Source organism: Nymphalis io, chromosome Z (assembly GCF_905147045.1).
Source record: "Nymphalis io chromosome Z, ilAglIoxx1.1, whole genome shotgun sequence".
NCBI lineage: Eukaryota > Metazoa > Arthropoda > Insecta > Lepidoptera > Nymphalidae > Nymphalis > Nymphalis io.
This window is the reverse complement of record NC_065918.1, coordinates 11,086,085-11,108,517: the sequence shown is the minus strand read 5'-3', so window position 1 is coordinate 11,108,517 and position 22,433 is coordinate 11,086,085. Positions and strand designations below refer to the sequence as shown.

At 31.3% G+C, this 22,433-nt stretch overlaps 1 protein-coding gene across 5 annotated transcripts in view; it reads left to right on the top strand.

The window, feature by feature from the left end:
- LOC126780773 (amyloid beta A4 precursor protein-binding family B member 1-interacting protein) overlaps positions 1–22,433 on the top strand; it is a 273,890-nt gene that overhangs the window by 74,689 nt on the left and 176,768 nt on the right. For 2 of the 5 annotated variants that reach the window (XM_050505465.1, XM_050505464.1), the window contains one exon: positions 9,064–9,159. In XM_050505465.1, coding sequence (XP_050361422.1) covers positions 9,064–9,159 — 96 coding nt within the window. Of the gene's footprint in view, positions 1–8,002; positions 8,028–9,063; positions 9,160–19,572; positions 20,531–22,433 lie in introns of those variants that run through there. The other 3 variants (XR_007670535.1, XM_050505463.1, XM_050505466.1) reach the window with 2 other exon arrangements.

Below are 22,433 nucleotides of genomic sequence, written 5' to 3'. Positions count from 1 at the left end.
TACAAAGACGGTATTAATTTTAACGTGAATAATTTCCTTCACTTGTTATCTGTATTATTAAATGTTACATTACATGAGTCTTGTTAAATTCTTAAAATAGCATCTGAATATATGGTATCATTCATTTCTAGAAAATAGATATTACATTTATACATGAAAACGTAATCTTGAGTGTCGACAACAAATACATTGTTTATTGAAATTTACATAATGTATAATAAGTTATATTTTGTTCGTTATCATTTATGTGATCCGCCCTTTTGCATGTCCCCATGTATACATTAAATATATCGAAACACGGTTTTTCTTTTAGCTTAATCTGCATGAATTATTTATTTTTAGACGCTAGCGGGTCTTAAAACGTTAATGCCAAATGACATATAATCTTTAGAAGGTATTGTCCAAATAAAAACGACCAATATTTTTTGATGAATGATTAGTTATACATTTTATTCGTCGAGTAAACTGCATAAACATGTAGAAATAAATATAAATTCATAATTTTTTTTTTATTATTTTTTAATTGCAAGTTTAATCACATACATGTTGTATGTGATTAAACGCGTAAACTTACTTTGTACACAATTAACTCCTTATTAATAAATATTGTTTAATGGTTGTATAGTATCTAAGGATAGTAGAACAACCCACCCACTAGAATAACACCAGGGAATTATGTTGATATAATAAACTAAAACTAATAATCCAATAAGAACTTAAATTTTATATAAACTTATAATTACAAATTTTGGCGACCTATATAATTCGGGCGGGTTTTATTTAAATCATTAACGCACACACGCCCACATAAAGACAGACTTATAATTATAAAATAATACCAACATTTTAAACTGTATACGCATACTAAATTTAAATTAATAGTAATTCACCTGGTTATACTATGTATTTAGGTCAAGGCGATATATAACGAGGTCTATGTCAATTCCTATTGTATTATTAAAATATTTTTATGTATTAATAAAATGATTATTCATTTATCAGACAGCAACATTGAGGTAGGCGATTTCAAAAATATTTTATACGAAAACTCAATTCAATTATGTAAAGAACAATCGTCGAAGTACCACTATTTTATATACATATTTATTGAGTTCACTTTAACTATTATATTTTTTTTTTTACATTGACAAAAAAAATGGTTAATTATAAAAGACATAATGACTGATTAAAATCTCATAATTAATGTAATAAGATTTTGATAGCTCATTTTTTTCTATTCGATTTGTTTTTTTTCATAAATATCTCTAGCACTGAAAAGGTTTCAGTTAATGAGTTTTCTTAATGGACCGATATGTTAAAATAAAAACAACTGAACAATGAACTCATTATTGCAAGTTATATAAAAGAAATTAGATAACCAATATATTTATAGATACTAATAGATTTTGTTCCGGTTTACTTTATGTGATAGATTCATGACTTGAGGTAGACTTGGCTTATTTAGAACAATTACGTTGATATTTATAATACTTTTTTTCAATTAATAATCAGATGAGATTCGCGTTATATTTTACGTTAATGGTACCAACTCTGCCAAGACCGCGCAAATATCAACAACTGTACAAAGTTTCAACTTGATTAGATGCTTGCCTAAAGAAAACATACGTCACGAACAAAGTAACATTAACTTTTATATAAATACCAGCTGTCCTGCCTACATTTTTATTTATGTATACCAAATTCCATTGAGATTACTTATATATGTGGTATATATACGCTATACAAGTGTTGCAGCGCCATCTATGAATTAGTTACTCTACAACAAAGAGGATAGTATAAGAACATACTCCATGATAATTTACATTACTGTAACAATGTTTAAGGTAATTTATTAATATCCCATATAACATTACTACTGTATACGCAAAATATTAGTAGCCTGATCTGATGTAGTTTTCAAAAACCTTAACCTTTAGCGTCGTGACGTTAAGTGACTAGGCTTTACAAAGATAATGTATACAGTGTAATCACGTTTCCATTAGATTATTCATATCCTTTACTTTTTTTTTCATTCTTACATTTTTCATATTTACTGAGTAAAACAATTTGACTCGAATGAAATTTGATTCGAATGAAATCTAAATATTTTTATAAACGCTTACATTTCATTAAAAGAATTAATAATTTCAATATTTATGTGAATAAATGCACGCTTTCCTTGGATTTAAAGAAATTATCTCATCATACGTTAAGGAATTTTCGCCGAAGTTTTGTAAACTGAAATATTTATTAATAAATATTATTACTAAATACTGGACAGGTTCAGACAAAATAAGTTTCCAAACGCCGAATAATTGTAATTATAATTCCATACATTATAACACATAATATACATTACTTTACTTTTAAAAATATAAATGATTACTACTTTTAATTGATCCGTGTCGTTTCCAAGGTAAAAAATACCCTATGTCAGACTCTATACTCTCTATATATACGGGCCAATCTCTAAGCGAAAAATCATGTTGACCATTCATTGCTCCAAGCTTTGCTCCAAGGCAGACAGTCCACCGTACCGTAACAGCCTGTGAATGTCCCACTGCTGGGCTAAAGGCCTCCTCTCCTCTTTTTGAGGGGAAGGTTTGGAGCTTATTCCACCACGCTGCTCCAATGCGGGTTGGTAGAATTCACATGTGGCAGAACTTCAGTGAAATTAGACACATGCAGGTTTCCCCACGATGTTTTCCTTCACCGTAAAGCACGAGATGAATTATAATCATAAATTAAGCACATGAAAATTCAGTGGTGCTTGCCCGGGTTTGAACCCACGATCATCGGTTAAGATTCACGCGTTCTTACCACAGTGCCATCTCGGCTTCTTTGACAGTCCACAGTTTACTGCAAATATTTTAAAAGAAGGACGAACGCACAAAGATATTTGCATTTATAATATTGATTATATTATGAACTATATGGCTTTTTTTTTTTTTATAGAATAGGAAGGTGGACGAGCATATGAGCCACCTGATGGTAAGTGGTCACCAAACGCCCTTAGACATTGGCATTGTACCTTGGGAACTAAGATTTTATGTCCCTTGTGCCTGTAATTACACTGGCTCACTCACCCTTCAAACCGGAACACAACAATATCAAGTATTGCTGTTTTGCGGTAGAATATCTGATGAGTGGGTGGTACCTACCCAGACGGGCTTGCACAAAGCCCTACCACCAGTAATATACGATACACTTACGTCGTTTTAATAATTTATTAAATTGCATCTTTATAAAGGGGCTTCCTATTTAATTTTGCCGTAATTATTCGATGGGATAATAAATAAAGCCGGTGTAAAAACATTTGAGTAAACTCGGAAACTAAAGTTAGTTGAACTAACTATTCTAACCAGTATATTTATAGTTCCATTCCTCCCAAACATTCAGTCACTTAGCCTTATTACTACGATACACTCGTAGATATTAGATTTATACGTCAATTGCACGTCCTGCACATCCCCATTAATCACGCCCGTCGATAATATTGACAATAAACATTTATTTATCAGTAACATAAACTGGCTGTGAATTGGTTTTAAATATTACTTTTCTTTTAATACTTTATTAAGCATCTTATCAATATGTTAGTTACAAATTTAATCATTCAGAATGTAATTCAAGCACTACTTCTGAATTAGTACAAAAATAAACTATACTCAAAATTTCATAACCACATCAGCTTGGGTAGGTTCATTTTATATTTAAATTTAAAATCGTGACTTCTATGAAGGTATGTTTTAACGTTGTTTGTTCTCGATAAACCGCAGGCGATTTGCCGCCAATATTTTAAAATATCGAGGTGAAACATTAAACTGAAATGAAATTATTTGTTGCAAGATTGACTTAAATTGCAGTCTCTGCTACGTTGTATCCAGCATATAGATTTTAAAGCCATTATGACAATTTAACTTATTTTCGTTCGACGCTTCCTCTGATCCAATATGAACGATATGAAATATATTTTTAGTTGGAGAACTTTGTCATAAATGGGGGTTCTAATAATTCATTACCTCACATTCTCCTTTGGGATTTCACACTCGGCAACCGATGAGTGTCAAGACGAAGCGACATGGATAGAACATCCGGTGCAATCTGATTCAAAGCGATGGAGTGTGCATGTGTGAGAGCTTGTTCGCCCATCGAACGGCTACAACCCGCATCGCTGCTTAATGTTTATTAGAACACTAAGTCACTCAATTACCACTTGGAACTGTTACATGGCTATATATCATAATAGCTACCAGCCCCCGGCTTCACACAAGTAAATGTTGAAAAAAATATTTTGGATATGTTTTGCGGTCTTAAAATTCGGTCTTAGTAAACGTCTACGCCGCGAAAAAAGTAACTATGCTAAATTTTAAGTAAATCGGACCTATACTTTCGTTTGGTATTTATGAACATATATATTTATTATGTCAACAAATATTTTATAGTATCTATTATATTGGGGAAATTATTATCATAAAACTATGTATCATTTGAATGTTAAATGTGCCATAGATAAAAAATATGTAAAACACTTATACGTATTTTTTTTAATATATCGACGTCTGTCGCAGACTTTTCTATATTAAATTTCTGGGATTATTAAATTACTTACCATAGAAACTTTTGTATACCTATTACATATTTTTATATTAATTGGTACAATGCGTGTATTATCTTTACACATAGTACGTACAGTACATAATTAGCTTTAACACATTATATATACGTCATGAAACTAACAATATACCTACATGGTTTATAAAACATCCACTTTTGTAGTAATAAATTCTATCTAACGAAATATCTCATAGTATGATAAAGGTAACTGTATTTTAAAATCAAATTTTGCCCACGTCGCTTGCGTAACGTATATAATTCAAAAGGTTTTTCGTCAGCTTTTTGTTGTCATCCCTTTCATACTTAATATTCTTAAATTCAAACAACAAAACAGTCTTTGTACCAAACGTTTGACCGCAATCGGGAAGAAGGCCGAACTCCCAGACTCAAGGTGGGCGATATATCCACCGAGGGTGATCGGAACACCCACTAGACAATACCCGACTGATACAAATATCGATACTGGACGTATCGAACCGTGTAGTGGAAGATGCGAATCCGGTTAACGACGGGATAACGTCTGCTAGCCAGACGATCTCTGATAATAATTAATTATCTTCGTCATTACTTATTTACTAATATTGTATCAATTTGAATATTTTATTTTGTATTTTTATTTCATAAAACAAATATTATCCGATCCTACTATTTCGGTATCCTATCATAATTATAAGCAAAAAGTATGTGCAAAAAAAATCGACGATCTAATTAGTTTTACAACTCACTTTATCACTTTTCTATGCAACATAGCTTTATGTTGTTCATTACTGGAATGAGAGCGGCTCATTAGTTACTTAGATTCCATTCGAATACTTTGTAGTTACAGACGCTGAGGTTGCTGAGTTTTTACAAATTTTCCGATTCGATTAAACTATCGAATAAATTTAAAATCATGTGTTTAATATCGACAACAGATTTAACTTTATGATGCTTAATTATTCTGCTTAGAATTATCTGGCTAATAGTACACAGCCCGACTAAGAGAGAAATTCAATTGGATTCGTAATTGCCATCCAGCCCCTGAGGCTTAATATACAAGTTATCATACTGCGTTTAAAGTAGACAAATTGTAATAACAATATAAACATTGAAAAGAGTATAAGTTACGATGTTTTAAATACAAATTATGACATTTTGACGACAAGCGGTAAGTCTTTTCTACAGTTACGATACGATAGGCAAAAAGCCCTCAAGTAAAATAGGTATAATTTACATATATTTAAAAAAAATCATACTATTTTTCTACTACGAATTATGTGCTAAAAAAACAAAAGCGACTGCAAATTAATTCCAGCCCTTATTAAATTTTTTCCCTATTATTTCACCTTAAAAAAAATTCCACTCATTTTTCAAATTTAAAAAGGGTGTACCATACCTAGACAAAAATAGAATCTGTCCATAAATGACGGCGCTCGGAGGCAACAAATATATAAAAATAAAACCGAATTGAGAACTTATTAACAAAAAAAATATAAATATGTAATGAACGTTAGGCAATTTAAAATTGCAATAGCTTGGTAACAATAGTTCATCAAAATTAATGCATTTGAATATACCCTTTTTCAACAGAATAATATAAAGACAAAAATGTTAGGCACCAGTACAGCTGTGTTTACTAAATTGTCTCGTTAAACGACATTCCCTGACATAACTTGTAACTATGTGTAGTACCAATAATTGCGAAGTTAACTGTATTGTTTCTTTTCGTCCTTTCAATTTACAGTGTTTTCACACTGTTAAACAACTTGCCGCGAGATTATTTTATAAGTTACATAAGTTTTTTAATGTAATGTGCGTTAAATATATTTTAGTAATATATTTGAAGCCATTTAAAAATATGTTACTTTTCTAAACATCTAACGTCCTATTTCGCGCACACTTAACATCACACTCATAAGAGTTACGAGAGAGAGCGGTCGTTTTTTAATATGAAGGAGTCTTAAGTTGAGCTGTTCAGTTAATAACTTGTCCGCGTCAGATAAAGTGTTTTATTGACACCGCTCTTAAATGGCAGTGGAATGTCAGAGTATTAAAGGGTCATTTGAAATAAAATTTATATTTAGAATTGTGGCATTAGATCGCAACTTTATATACCAACATTATTACGAGAACGTATTATGCACATAATATGCCGTTGACAAAACAATTTATTTTTTATCAGTATTATTAATCTATCATAAGTAAACGTATCAATGAAATTTTAATTAATATAAACCTGTATAAAGATAAGGGTTACGCTGTTTTCCGTATCTAATCAAAAATTATATTATAGTAATAACATTACTCTAGTCGGTATTTATAAGGGTTGGTATTTATAAGTTGAGCAAATTCAAGTTATATCAAGTGATTTTCTTTACCAACTTATTTCATATTAGGACAAGTACTTGTTTAAGTTACGAGAGCATTCGTAATCCGTTATTCAAATGTATTTCGCTGGTATCTAAATAGTATTTCGTTATTATATATTCATTCGACTATAGCTACTATAGATAGCTATATATAATAGATTACGATTACTATAATATATTGATTTTTTCGTTTTTAACATTATATAGTACGTAATAAAAAAGCAATGTATAAAAAAATAAAAAACGTAATTGAAGTAGAAAAGTCATGTTTAATTTCTTAAAAATAATTATTCCAGTAGGTACGTCCGAGATGTAAATAAAAATTACACGCAAAATTATAGATAAACCAAATTACAATATACAAGAAAACAATCAGATATATTAGTTGGTTATATAGCTTTATAATATAATGATGATGATGATTATAACAAAGCCACGGGGGCTAAGCTCAAGGCTCACTCATACATAGTTTTTGTCCCGACACGCACCGCTAACCTCTGGAACACTCTTCCGACCTCCGCATTCCCCACCACCTACAATGTGGATACCTTTAAATCAAGAGTAAATAGGCATCTTCTAGGCAAGCACGCTCCACCCTAGGCTGTATCATCACTCCATCACGTGTATAACAGTCAAGCACTAGCCTACATATTATTATTATTTTAAAGTGACTAGCGCACCAGAGCCATCTGCGCGGGACGTATAGTGCACAAGTGTGTGCGCTATTCCCTCAATCTCTTAACTCGATGGGACGGCAAACAAGTCAGACACGGAAAGAATTTAGGCACAAGGCAAGGCCAGAATTTACTTGCTTTGCGAGGCCCACGGACATTGGTCAGTAGGATATCAGTTCAATTATATATTAATAGCACGTTCAACGTAGTCTCGCTGCATTAACATAAAGGAGTAGAAATAGAAATCAGCAGATTAGGGAAAGGGTACTCAAAAGAAATGGGAACGATAAGGATAATCTAGTGAATAAGAGAAAGTTAAGCGGTGTTGCTCTCGAAAGTAATCAAATGTCAAAGGATTAAACAGGATATTGTGGACAAAATATAAGAAGTGAGTATGCGAAGTCCCTTAGCCCTGTGAAGTCGTGAAGGAAGCCACTTGGGTTTAGCTCGAAATTTGTAAATATGATCAATTTTCGAAGCCCGAAAAATAAACGAATACACATCTTACGGAGGTATTTTCGGTCATTCGCAAAAAAAACGAATATACACATGCAATTTTAAACACTTACAAAAACGCAATTTAAAAACCTGGTTTCAGGTATTTGCAGTTATTCAGTTTGTTGTTGATAATAATCAAATAAAAATTGTAAACAGAACAGTAGTTCTATAGAATTGTACTAGATGGCGCTAGTTGTAAGGAACTCAATAATTTAAAATTATTATTATCATGCTAGAATTTTTTTTCTATATTTCCAAACATACTAAATTTATTAATATTTTATTTTACCACTTAATCAATAATAAAGTAGTAAAATCAAGTTTTTTAATGATTTAAACTTTTAATATTAATTATAATAGCTTAAGGTACTTTTCTTTGTTTGTTATGCATATACCAATACAAACGTTATGTTAGGATCTTTTATATAAACCTAATAAAAATTGAAGAAAACAGGGATTGTAAGCAATATAACTGAAAACGGCAAAGTCAAAACTTTTACTAGTCTATTAGAGTTATAATTCTCCGCTCTAAGCGTATTGTGGACACAAACGCCAGATGTACTTTTTATTTGGCACGTGGTGGTTATTCATAATACGTCTTTTATTTTTCTTCAATAAGCCAAACTCAAACTAGCAGCCATTATAACGGTAGTGTGAAGTTGCAAGCAAAAGTAACGCTTGTTTTACTCCATACCCATAGATCAACACGTGCTATTTATTATCCCAGATGTTGACAGCAATGTTGTAACGTAATTTTAAATTGTCCCTATTATTTTGCTAGACAAAACATTTTAACAATAAAATATACCTGTTGAAAAAGGTACTATTGTATGTTATTAGTTTTTATATTAATAGTATTTTTGGTAAGTACAAAACTATTTTGTTCTAAAATATTTTATTATTAGAGCTTCTTTTTGTTTTAAAAGATGGCGCTGGTTGAAGATACGGGGGCGGGTGCCGCTGCCGACGATCCCGAGGCGCTGCTTAACGAATGGCTTGGAGAACTCACTGTGCTTACTGCGGTGCGTATACCTGCAATTTTTATATTTTATTCAACTCTACAAATTAGTGGTGTTTAAATAGTACCAAAATCAAAATTTTAAACTACAACCTGAAAATACTCATTCCAAATTTAAAAAAATCATATTACTTTACAAACATCAAAAAAATAAAACGTTAATTAATTATACAAATACAAGAAAAGCGCCCACAAAGATTGATGTTCGTGCACGTGTGGATGCAGCCGGCGGCAATGCGGCAGGTGCGCGTGCGCATATGCCTCTGAGCATGATTTGCAGACATCTTATAAAATCCCATTTAGATTGTACCGGATAAGTGCGGCATTATATAATTTAAATTTAAATGCTTATGAAAAAATATAAAAGTACGTAAAGTCATAGTATATTCAATAGAGTGGTATTTATACTTTTTTTCGGTATGTAATATAATACAAAAAAGACTGCTTAGTCCCAATATAAGCTGGCTCTGTTTTTCAATTTATTAACCCGTAATTGTTAACAGTGCTGCTAAAATGTACATTAAACAAAAGTTGACACATTATAATAATTTAGTTCGACCTCCAAATTAATTTCGTCATTATAATGTTAACCTGGAAAAGTTATTATATTTATACAAAAAAAAACATATATAATATGCTCTCAAGGATTATCGTTACCATTCTAGAATGCCTTATAAAGAAATTTATGATGTAATTGATAAATAAATTAAATATAAATTCATTATTTTTGTAATAACAGTAAATTGACAAAATTCCACAAAGACGGCTGCCGGCTTTTCGATGTCATTTTGTAAGAGACTAGTTAAAATACCTCACGAATATAAACTCTGGATTATAGTACTAAGAATTTTGTTATTAGCATATGTGTGCAATAAGTTATACTGTTGTTTTTTTACTATATTATAACTCTGTAGCAAATTAAAAAAGTAATGTAATCCATACAATTAAAAGATAAATGTTCTTTTCTATGCTCATATTTTAACAAACTTAATCAACACTCAACTTGCAACAAAGCGCAAATAGATATTTTTTTTATATATATGAATACAATACTTTTTTGTATCAAATACATTATATATCATAAACTTATATTTCACTATATATTTCGATTAATTAATTGCAGTAAATAAAAGGCATAATCGATAAGTTTAATTGTACTAATCGCCTTTTGGTCATCGAAACGGATTTTCAGATTAATTACCTACGTTGGCAGTTACATAATTACAGAGGTGATACTGGTTTAATTTCTGCTAAAGCTGAATAGGATTTCATTATTTAATTTTCATTTCACAAATACATTAATAATAACTTTATGTTATTAATAAATTATCAATTTTGGACCGATGTTTATTATAACTTATAAGTTGAAATTATTTTAAACTTAGTCCAAATTAAAATTCGATATTAACTAAAGGCGGTCTTATACGCTGCTCTATTATAAAAAGCAGATAAATAATAACACCCCCTTTTGTCTCTTTCTGTCCTTTAAAGAAGATAATTTGGCCTTTAAAGAAGACAAAGCTTCGTTTAAAATTTAATACCTTAATAACACTATATAAATCTCTTTAGACATACAAATGAAATATTCGTGTAATCGAAGTTGCACAAAAATTAAAAAGTAAACTGTAGCTAGCTATTAATGAAACACATGGCTAGATTATGTTTTTGCACTTATAATTTTTTCCTATTGTTAAATATGTTGCCAGCTGCCTCATCCACACATTAGCAAGAAAAAAAAAACATCTTTTGACCAAATGGTACATCTGCAAGATCACACACGTCACATAGAGTAATAATAGACAAAATTAAACTATTTTATGAAACTTACTCCCATCTTCTGGCTTGTCTTTGATCATAAAAAATATAAAATAAATATAAGTAAATATTTTTAAGCGGCTATAAAACGCCTTGCTTAGAGAATATTCAATTCGTAGTCCTAATAAAAAAACTAATAATCCAGATTTCCTATTAATTAATTAACATCAGTTGTCACAGTGCCATAAGTTGTAAGTTATATCACTTATATGTAAAACTGACAGCCAAAACTATCGTCTAATGGACGCCTTACATTACACAAACTAGTTTTCGCCCGCGCGTTGGTGAGGTCGGCCGTTATTAGGTAAAAAGTAGCCTCGTCCTTGTCCTTGTCCTTCCTTGGGGCTCAAGCTTGTTTCATAACAAATTTCGTTAAAATCAGTTCAGTGGTTTAGGCGTGAAAGCGCAAAAGACAGACAAACAGAGTTACATTTTTCATTTATAATGTTAGTATAGATTTGCAGTATGAACTTTTCTCCTGAATACAAATTGTTTCATTTTATTTAGATCTTTTTTAAGATCTAACTTTATCTAAGAGAATGTTACAGAATGTCGCCAAAATCTATGCACCTAATGCACGTAAATTAAGTAATTAAATTTAACTATTGAGACCAAAAGTATTTAGTTCTTTTAACCTTGACCTTTTCGTTAAAAGTTATGAGCCATATGAAAATACATTATATTATCACTCATTCACTTGTAACCATTTGAGTCTTATTTTTAATATGAAATGATTGCGATGTAAGAAAATATGTATCGAATCCTAGCTTTCCACGGTAAAGGGGAAAGTATGGCGATTGTACCCTTAGGATTCGTTTTCTTTAAATGATCGAATAGGGTTTACCCTAGGGGGACTTAGGGTAAACCCTTTTATTATTATTATTATTACTATATTCAATTAAAACAAATCAATCAAAGATTAAAACAAAATCAAATCTTTTCACAATCGGCGAAATGCCCCGTAACTTGTAAACAAAAAATATTGCGAAATAAAAAAAACTCCTCCATCTTAGAAGTAAGCTATAAATATACGAAGTTAAGTTTAATTTAGTCCAATGCGAAGTCGAAAAAACAAAACTCTTTAAATAATTATGTATTTAATTTCGCTCATATAAAAAGGCAGACGAAATAGTATGTAGTTTATATTTTTAAAGCTATTGCAAATTTGAATTAATTAGGTTAAGTCGTGCCACGTTTACGATGACCGTAATGCGTGTTACATTAAATTGACCTCATTTTTACGTGTTAGACGAACAGAGGCTTGGCTGATTATACAGAAAAATAACTGATTTCAAAACAATATCTAATAATAAAAAACCAAGAAACAAAAAAAAAACACAAATCTTAAGTTGCAATCTCAATAGTAATACTCGTAGTTAGTATACCACTAAAAGGATTATCAAGTTGAACAAATATGTAATTATTAAATAAAAATATAAATTGAAGTGCGCTAACATATATATATTATCATTATAATATACATTTATATTTTAAATTGAGGAGAAGGTTTGGAGCTTATTCCACCACGCTGCTCCAATGCGGGTTGGTAGAATTCACATGTGGCAGAATTTCAGTGAAATTAGACACATGCAGGTTTCCTCACGATGTTTTCGAATTATAATCACAAAACCTTCTCCTCAAAAAGAGGAGAGGAGGCCTTTAGCCTAGCAGTAGGACATTCACAGGCTGTTACGGTTACGGTTTTAAATTGCTTACATCGCTGACTCAATTATTGACGACAACAGCTATCTACGTCTAATATGACAAGAGAACAGACCACGATATTCGTATGTTATTCAGAGTACACTAATAGTACGAGATACGATATCAGAAATATATATCCTCATCTGCTATTGATACTTATATGCTAGATAATTTGTACATTGATAAATCGCAAATAGGTTGTTTATCTAAATTAAGGGTAAAAAACACTGTTAATAATAACTTTAATTCACTTTTTTTATTCAACTTCCCCGATTTGTTATTGATGAAAATTGTCTGTGCGTGCTAATCTTAGAAACGGCTTAACTAATTTGGGTGCAGTTTTCACTAATGTATTGTGGCAAACTTCATATAAAATTTAATGTTTGTTTAATTTCAATCGGTTTGTAAATCAAAAAGTTATGTCAATTTAAAGAATCACGTCGAACATTTAATTGATAAAAGTGCTATCAAATAACTTTTTCAGTTGAATTGGCTAAAACTTTAGGCACCTTTACATGATTGTCTGTAAAATCATAATGACTAAAAGTTGATAGGAACAAAACGAAATTAAGAAATGTACAGATTCAGAGATTTAGATCTACCAATGTAAGTTGAGCTCAGATTTAAATCATCAATTATATTAAATAGGGTTCAGCTTATGCTGGATTTACGTTAGTTCAACACGCCCACTCTTATATATAAAGCGCCCCGATTGCCGCGTTGTTGCCTATAGTATTGAGTTATTTTTAGGAAACGCACGTATGTCGGAGACGCACGGCGCTCCCTTGTAACAGGGACCTAGTAAGCCTCTGTCTGTATTAGTTTGTAATATATTTTGTTAGGTTAGATTACTAGCTTATTAACCCCTGAGGAGAGCTCCGCCGAGCCACGAGCGGAAAACATTATGGGAGAGGCCGCGGATGCGTTATGCGGAGTATCAAGACGATCTCGCAGCCTCTCTCTCTCCAACCCTTGCCGAGGACGACCATGGCAGTGGTTTTAGTGGGTAAGGTATCCCACATATCCCGGTCCCCCCCCCCATAGGGGCCAGGTACCTTTCTAAAGGTTTCCACTGTAAAAAGTAGCTTTTAAACAAAACAACATATTACGGATTTAAAAAATATATATGTAATACACATATCTTCTGTTTTTTGATACTATATATTTAACTAGCTATTGTCCGCGGCTTCGCTCGCGCTTTTATATATGTACAGGATAAATGTTTGTATGGAAGTCTGTGATTTTAAAGTAAGAAGCAAAAAATGTCATTCTGGTTAGAGAAAGTATAATAAGGCGTTTTTTTTTATCAATTAACTTATAGTGATGCATTTCAATCTACGATGCTGTCGCTCCGATGGCCCGTCATCCTCGTCGTCGTTAATGCTATAAATGACCAAGTAGACAATTTTATTTTTATACCAAAATATTCAGATTAAATAAAAATAATTAACTCACTGAAAACTTTATTTATCTATACCAATATTTTAAAGCTAAGAGTTGAAGAGTTTGTTTGGTTGAACGTAATAATCTTAGAAGTTGCCGGTTCGAATTGAACAGTATTTTCGTGTTGGATAGCCCATTTATAAAGTAATCACATCAAAGTAAGTAATGGTTGTATGGTAATCAAATTTGTTCTATTTGCTTATAAATAAGGTATTAATTTTTATGAAAGATATCGAGATAAGAATGATCTTATGTCTATGAAGACATTTTTAGTATTTTTTATTGTTTTGACATATTTCAACAGATAGATTGTTTGAAAATACTAAAGTATTTGTTTTCGGTTTGTAAATAATTTTGTAAGTTAAAGTTTATAGGTTAGGTTTTGTTAAATTTAGATTCAGTCGGTTAGTTGATAATAAGTACCTATTTTTTAAATACACCTTACAGTTTTAAAAGGACACAATTACCTGTGAAAGTATCGTTTCAATTAAAATAAATAAAGCACAGGGAAAGAGTTTTAAGTGTGTCGGAATAGATTTAAGGGAATGCTGTTTTTCTCATGACAAATTTTATGTTGTCCTATCTAGATCCGGGTGCGACGAAAACGACTAAATACACATCCCACGAAAATAAAACTAAAAATGTTGTATATACTGAAATATTATAAGCCTGCTTTTAGAATTTCTTTAATACGTGGGTGAAGCTGCGGCCTCAGCTAGTAATTACTAATACTCTGCTTGTTTTCAAACATTTCCTTTGAGGCCCAAAAGTTCCAAATTGTCGTTTGACATAATGTAATAAAATTGAAATGAACTTTTTCGGTCCGTTTTTAGCTTGATTAATTAACTCTAAAATTAGGAATACTTCATTGATTCCATTGTTCATAGATTGAATTAAATTAATTTGAACACCATATTTGACTTCAAATTTAGGTCATAAAGGTTCAAATCAAAGTGACGTTGAGATGTTCAAGAATTTCGAACATATTCTTGAACTTCCCAAATCAACCGAATAACATAATTCTGTGTTTGTGTGTGTGTGTGTGTGTGTGTGTAATTAGTGTTAATAAACAAAGGAATTTAAAATTGTGAAGCCAACGTTGGTGTAGGTTTAGTAAAATGAAAATTACAATTATGGACTATGTAATACGGTTTAACAAATTCTTTTAAATTGTATGTATTTTATCTGTCCTAACATTTAATTTTATAAACGCTAAAGCCACGAGCTGAGATGGTACACTGGTTAGAGTACGTGAAACTTGATCAAGTATTGCGGGTACAATCCCGGGAGAGCATTTCTGAGTTTTGATGTGCTTAATTTTGTTTAATTAATCTCTGTAGTAAAAGAAAACATCGTGTGGAATCTTCCAGTCGCATTTTATCTTTATAAATGTTCGTTCTTTCCCCACATCGGAACTTTCAAAATAACACGTGCCTTGTGCATTAAGGCGTGTAACTAAAAAATTGTGAAAACGATTGCCTTGTATCGTGACGCGCCGGTTTTACGAAACATCTGCTGCTGATACAAATCTCATTTAATGACAGATACGACCATTGGGACTGCATCAAAACATACGCATACTCGTAAAATATCATTGTGTCATGTTAAATGCACATAATGTGTTATGTTTTTTTTTTAATTCGAATTCTGAATAGTAATTATGTCGTTTTATATAATTCTAATTGAAAGTTACTTTCTAAATTAATAATAGTTCTATTTTGTTAGTTTGTGTACATATATATTTAAGTAGTAGTAGAATAAGTGTACATCGACGACTTCGTAATTCTAAAAGCTAGCTTATAAGGCCGCAGATTTCGGAGTCCTGGGTTCGACGGACGACGAATAATAATATTCCTTGTCGAGGAATTCTCAGTAGCAGCCCGGAGTCCGAAAACTGGCAGTGTTTACACTCCCGCGCCACATAAAGCACGTAAAGCCATAAATCCTGCGCCTTTTCAGTCCACTTGAGTTTGAGCACTGAAATATATCCTGTGCACTTGGTATCCTTAAGAATGGCTGGTGTGTCTGAAATCGGTTCAGAGGTTATAATCATCAACCAAGAGAATTGATTGAGTGATCTCCCTGAGAAGCCGCAAGAATAAAGTATACGAACGAATCCGCCATCTTCCGCTAATATACGTATTATATTATCATAATTCTAATAAAATCTTGCAAAATACTGATTTAATACTATTATAACACTTTATTAGACGATTACCTATAGAATGAAATATTTATAACCCCTAAAGGCTACGTGTGCTTTTAAAACGACAAGAAGACCAGATCAAGGTAGGAGGATCATCTTTCTTTTGTTTTTATTAAATCTTTTAAAGAGTTTAGTTTTATTAATTCGGTGTATAAATTGTATTTCTTAGACCATACAATCAAGTAGTTACTAATACTGTCACAAATTCAGAAAAACAAGTACGAACCCAAATAGGCAGGTGGACTGTCACTTTAACTATAGAATTAAATTAATACTTTCAATAAGGCGTTGAGAAATAAAAGCCAGCTTATTTTTAAGGTTGCAACTCGCATATGATAAAGCCAGATGCTTGAGGAATATTTATGAATCTTGGCTCTATGCACCTGGCGGCACATCTGTCTCGCTACCGGGTAACGAGTCACACCACTACCTGCGATCGCCAATATATTCATTAGATTTTTAAACTTCGCTGTAATACGTTATTAGTTTTTCTAGCTGTACGTGTTAAGAAATAATAGCAGCGTAAAATAGCTTTATTTATTGTCTATTTATTGTATATAAAATAAAGTTATGTAATTTGCAGTTAATATAGTCAACAAAAATACCTAGTAGTTAACATTTAATATACCTACTCGTAGTTAACTAACCCCAGCCCCCAACCCTTTATCGAGGAAAGTTCATTTTATTAGTATCGCGATCATAAACAATAACATAATTTCCAGTGAAATGTACAAATGCACTGTATTGAAATGCAAATATTATTAACTTCAGATTATATTAAAACTACAAATGTAATTTAATAATTTGCTGAATGCTTAAAGCGATTTTCACTTGAAAATTTTTCTTTAAATAAAGTAATTGACTATAATTGTGAAATATAAAAGTTTCACCGTTATTAAGTTAACTAAAGTAAATTTATCATAATAGAATGTCTTAAAAGTAACCTCTCCAATTGAAAGTGTTAAATCGCTGCACATCTTCATATCAATAAATAACTTTAAAAATATTCTTAGGTACTATTATTTTTAATTAAACTTTCAACTACACGCCATAAATGCCATAAATGCTGGTCGTATTCAGAAATGTAATCAATGTTTCAGAATGTTAAAAATTTGTAGTTTGTATTAAAATAAACGGACATATTTTATGCCGGAACGTGTTTATTTGATAGTTTCAATATTTGATTCGTTAATAGATTAACTCACTTTACTATTTCCCGCAAATATTTGTATCCATATATTGTAAATAAATGCCAAATTACCCAAATTCGTTCGTTTATTTAACATAGTGGTCTTTTAAAACTATTCAAATGTAATAAAAATAGTATTTTTAATAGCATTTTTTTTCAGAAACTGTAACTTTCTTTTGTAATCTAATAATTATTCTCGATTACATTTCTTCTCGCTTACTTTAAATGTTCACAGTGCGGTACCATTTTAGTAGACAAATTATGTCTTTTTATTAAGTTCTCGTATTTAGCAGTTAGTCAACGACGTGGGCGAGAACGCATTAGTTATATGAAAAAGTTGTGTAAATACAAAAGTTCTGTGTTATATCACATCAATCATATAATAAATCTTTATATATATTATATTTAAGTTTAAAAAAAGCATTAATTCAATATGAATGTTTTTTTTTCTCTTTACGGACTATTTTTAGAGCACAAGGTATTCCTTACGTCCTATTTATTCAATGGCATAATTTAAATATAAATATCAACTTATTATGAGTATTTGAACAGTGAACAGAATTATAGGCATTAAGGCCTACAGAAGCATAGGTTGGTGCCATCTGTCCGATACCGGATTGTGCGGCAGGTGTACGCAAAAGCCACCTGTCATTCATTTTTTGCTTGAAGCCTCTATATTAATATAATTCCGGAACCAATCTTGAACACAAATGTGAGGCACTGCAGCCATCGACTATCATCTTTATAAATAACACAATAACGAGTATATTTTGTCCAATAAATAATGACATTAATTTATTTATTTATTTTGAACAATTAATCCATATCATAGACAATATATACAATAGTAACTACAATAGTATTAAACTATGTCGTAGCTACTAACGCCCTTAAATTCGACAGCACATTTATTTATCATTTGTTCAATGTAAACATAAAATGAAATATATAATTGAACGTTAGGTACTATTTGTGTTATGTTAAAATCTATTGCTAATGTTAAATCTTTTGTGAAAATACAAGTATCATCTATAATTTTTAACAGGATTTAGGAACATCTAACTTGACTACTAGGAACTTTGGTATCTGATCATCTAGTTGATATACGAAAGTAGAACAAATAGTAATAATGCATCTGATCATTTATCACAATATAAACAAATGGAATGCGCTGCGGAACGTTCTAGAAGATTTACAATAGAAAATGCGCCGTCAAGACTTTTGTGTATAACGGATTCATTTCAAGACAAACAGGTTTTTTTAATAAAATATTATTAAGATTAAATAATACTACGCTACAATATAATTATAATTTCAACTTCTTGAAACGCAACAAATAGTCGTGTGTCAAACAATTAAAATATAAAAAAACATTTTTGACTTAATACCAACTGGTTTAATTAAATAAATTTGCAGTCGCCAACGTTCGTAGTGTCATTTATTATATTTACTATTCAAGGTAAACTTTTTTAAATAGTATCTATAATAACAATAAACTCTAAAGTTTTTAATAATAACGCAAAGCAATTAAGATTTCATAAATTGTTCAATCATATTAAAAAAACCATTATTAGTTACAGACAAAAATGGTGTAGAATTTAGATTTTAGGGTAAAATTGTCTAAACACGATAAATACAAAATATAAAAGTATTTTGTAAGTATTATACTTTTATGTAACCTGTATAATATACGTACTTAAGTTTAGAATCATCGTTTTGTTTCAAGTTATATTACATATATATCACATGATTAATCATATATTTTTTAATAGAATTTCCATTTATTATTTTATAGATATCGGTAGTTGTAGTACCTGTTGTACTATAAAACTTAATGTTTGAAATTTCAAAACATAAAGTAACCTATGTTAATTATAAGTAAGCTATAATAATTTAATCTATTATGTCATAATAAAATATTATATAATTGCAAAGGTTTATTATTTGTTTTGTTCAAAAAAAATTTTTGGTATACGGGATTGCTGGTTACTTTTTTTAACCTTCGATAAATATAACATTGTATTTAATACGGTATACTTCATTTAATTCAAAGACCCGTGATTTCCCATAGCTTTCGATTATCCAATTCTTTGCGCTAAACAACGCAATGCGTCTCTTGCCCGATTTTCACCCTAAATTGTTTAAGTGTCATTTGGGTGCGCCAAATGCGGGGGCGAGAGATCCCGCGGCCAAGCCGTGGGGCGGGCCACGCCACACGCACACCGCCTCGTCATCCTTATCAAACAAAACGTAGCGGGCCGTGGCGGCCGTGGCGCACACGTGCACCAGAACGCGCTCGACACCCGCTCGCCCGTTACCTCCGCCGCGCCGGCAGCGAGTCGCCAACTTCCCTCGCTTCATACTTGCCGCACCTCCCCCCTCTGCTAACCCGTCTCTGCCGCTTGGCGCTCGTTTTGTAATGCAACTTTACTCTAGTTGAGTTCGAGATTGCGTTCGCTGCATGCGTTTCGTAACAACATCGCGTCCCCTTTGTTCTGTTATATTTAAACTTTTTGTGAAAATGAAAGTTATTCAAATATTTTCATCAAATACATTGTGAATGGGCGAGGTCCTATCTATCGTTTGTACGATTTACTCAAAAGTCAAGCGCGCAGACTCCGACTCGATTGGGGCGCTGGAATCAAATAAATCGCATGTTAACAAACTTAAGATTACGTCGCCAAGCTCCAGTCGCTAACTTGCAGATGTACTTCCTCCCGTGGATTATGAGTACCCATTGATAAATATGAGCGGATAACAGTTTTGGATAAGGACCACGCGAAGCCGGCCTTTGCTTATATTTTTCTAGTGTGAGTTGTGGTCGGTGAGTCATTACGGTGAGATGTGAGCGGGCGAGGAATGATGGACGTGCAACTAAGTGAACAGACTAAGTGGCATCGTGGAGGCTTCCTCTCCACACTTAACAGAAGTTTTCGCCTGGCCACAAAGTCTAAAAGCCTCACCGGTTCTCCTGTGGAGAATAAATCTATTGAACAAAGTCTGGATATGACTACGCCGGTATGTAATCTAGTTCGTTTTTCAAACTAAACTCGATTGTAACAATAGCGTTAATATTTAGTTATAATAAATTTAAATATTATAATATAAGACTTTGGGGTTGCGCTTGCCATAGTTTGGTATAAAAATATTACTTATAAGTTTCATTACATACAAATTACTTAGGTCAGATGTAAAATATAAAAACTTAAATTACGAATGATAATAACATACAAATATTTTAATAACAAACAACCTAATACTTATAAAACGTGCCTTATTATTTAGAAGATATACTTTATGCATAATTAAACAAAGCTACCGAGGGTCATTGTTCCAAAGACAATGCGTTCCCGACCCATGTTTTGGGATGTTGATTTTTATGTTCGTGGGTAATTAATTCATCATAATAGGACTGTTATGTATACGCATTCATATTAATAATCTACTGCTATATATATCAAAGAATTCATTTATCGGGGCCCAGATAAGGGCGTCTACTGTTTAGTTCAAGACTTGATAGTTGTTTATACGATAGAAGTGGCACGAAATCACGAATGTATTTACATTGTTAGTCGCATGGATACTAAACTTAGATGCGCATGCGATGTAAAGCACTTCCGTAGCGCTTGGCAGCTGTGAGCTTAGTTACGTATTTATGATAAATGAAATATAGAACAGTCTGTTTTCATTCTATTTATTTAAATGATTATAATGTAGTTAATAACAAATCGTAAACGTCGTCCTCTTTTTAAAAAAATGTTAATGAATTCTTTAATATTTTTAATGAAATGAAACATATTTAATGAATATATTATACAATGTAATAAAATTAAGCTTAAAAGTGACATTATTGCTTAGACTACAAAACTATTATTCAGAATTATGAGAAAAGGCAATGTATTTTAAATATCGTAATATAATGTGGTGTGATGAATAATGCTAGAGACGACATTTCTCTTAAAATGCTGTACAGGGCCGAATGTCGCAAGAAAAACCACGTTATTGGGACACTGATATTTGCATTTCACTGTACCATGCACCTGGCTCAATATATTTTTTTATGACTACTAAAACAACAAAAAAAGTAAAACTATTCTAGTTTTACTTTTTTTTCTAAGTATAAAATAATTAGATACTGTATCGTTTTTTTTTTCAAATTTCAGATGTTAATTTGATAATGAAAAAGAAATGTTGTTTTTAAAAACTATTTCTACATGATGGTATAATTTCTTAAAATATGTGAAAAAAAAGTAAAACTAGAATAGTTTTACTTTTTTTTCAACTACTAGAATAGTTTTACTTTTTTTTCACATATTTTAAGAAATTATACCATCATGTAGAAATAGTTTTTAAAAACAACATTTCTTTTTCATTATCAAATTAACATCTGAAACTTGAAAAAAAAAAAAAAAAACGATACAGTATCTAATTATTTTATACTTATGATGTACGTGTAATGGTCACACCAATAAACAATAAATAAATAACACGTTCAATTTGGCATCAGTTTAATCCGTAATTTTAGTAAATTGAAGTCAAATTGATCATGTAATATTTTGATCGATGGATGATGAATAGGACCACATAATATCTATAGTTTAAATTAATTTGTCTAAGATTGATCCCGATTGACCATTTAATAATAGCGATACGTCAATCTCGCAATCTCGCGACAATCACCGCTCACCACCAACTTACCATATTATTTTTTTTGATTTGATAACCAATACCAAAAGCTGATCGAAACATATTTCGTTTATTTAATAATAATTTGCGTAATCGTTTTCTTCTCCGGTGCTTCTAATTTCGTTTATTAACACAAATACTGTACCTAGGTGTATAAATCGCTGTACAACCGTTCTTTTGTCGCCATTAATTTGGTATTCCTTATACGTGTTCTCAGCATGAATGCACGAGAAGG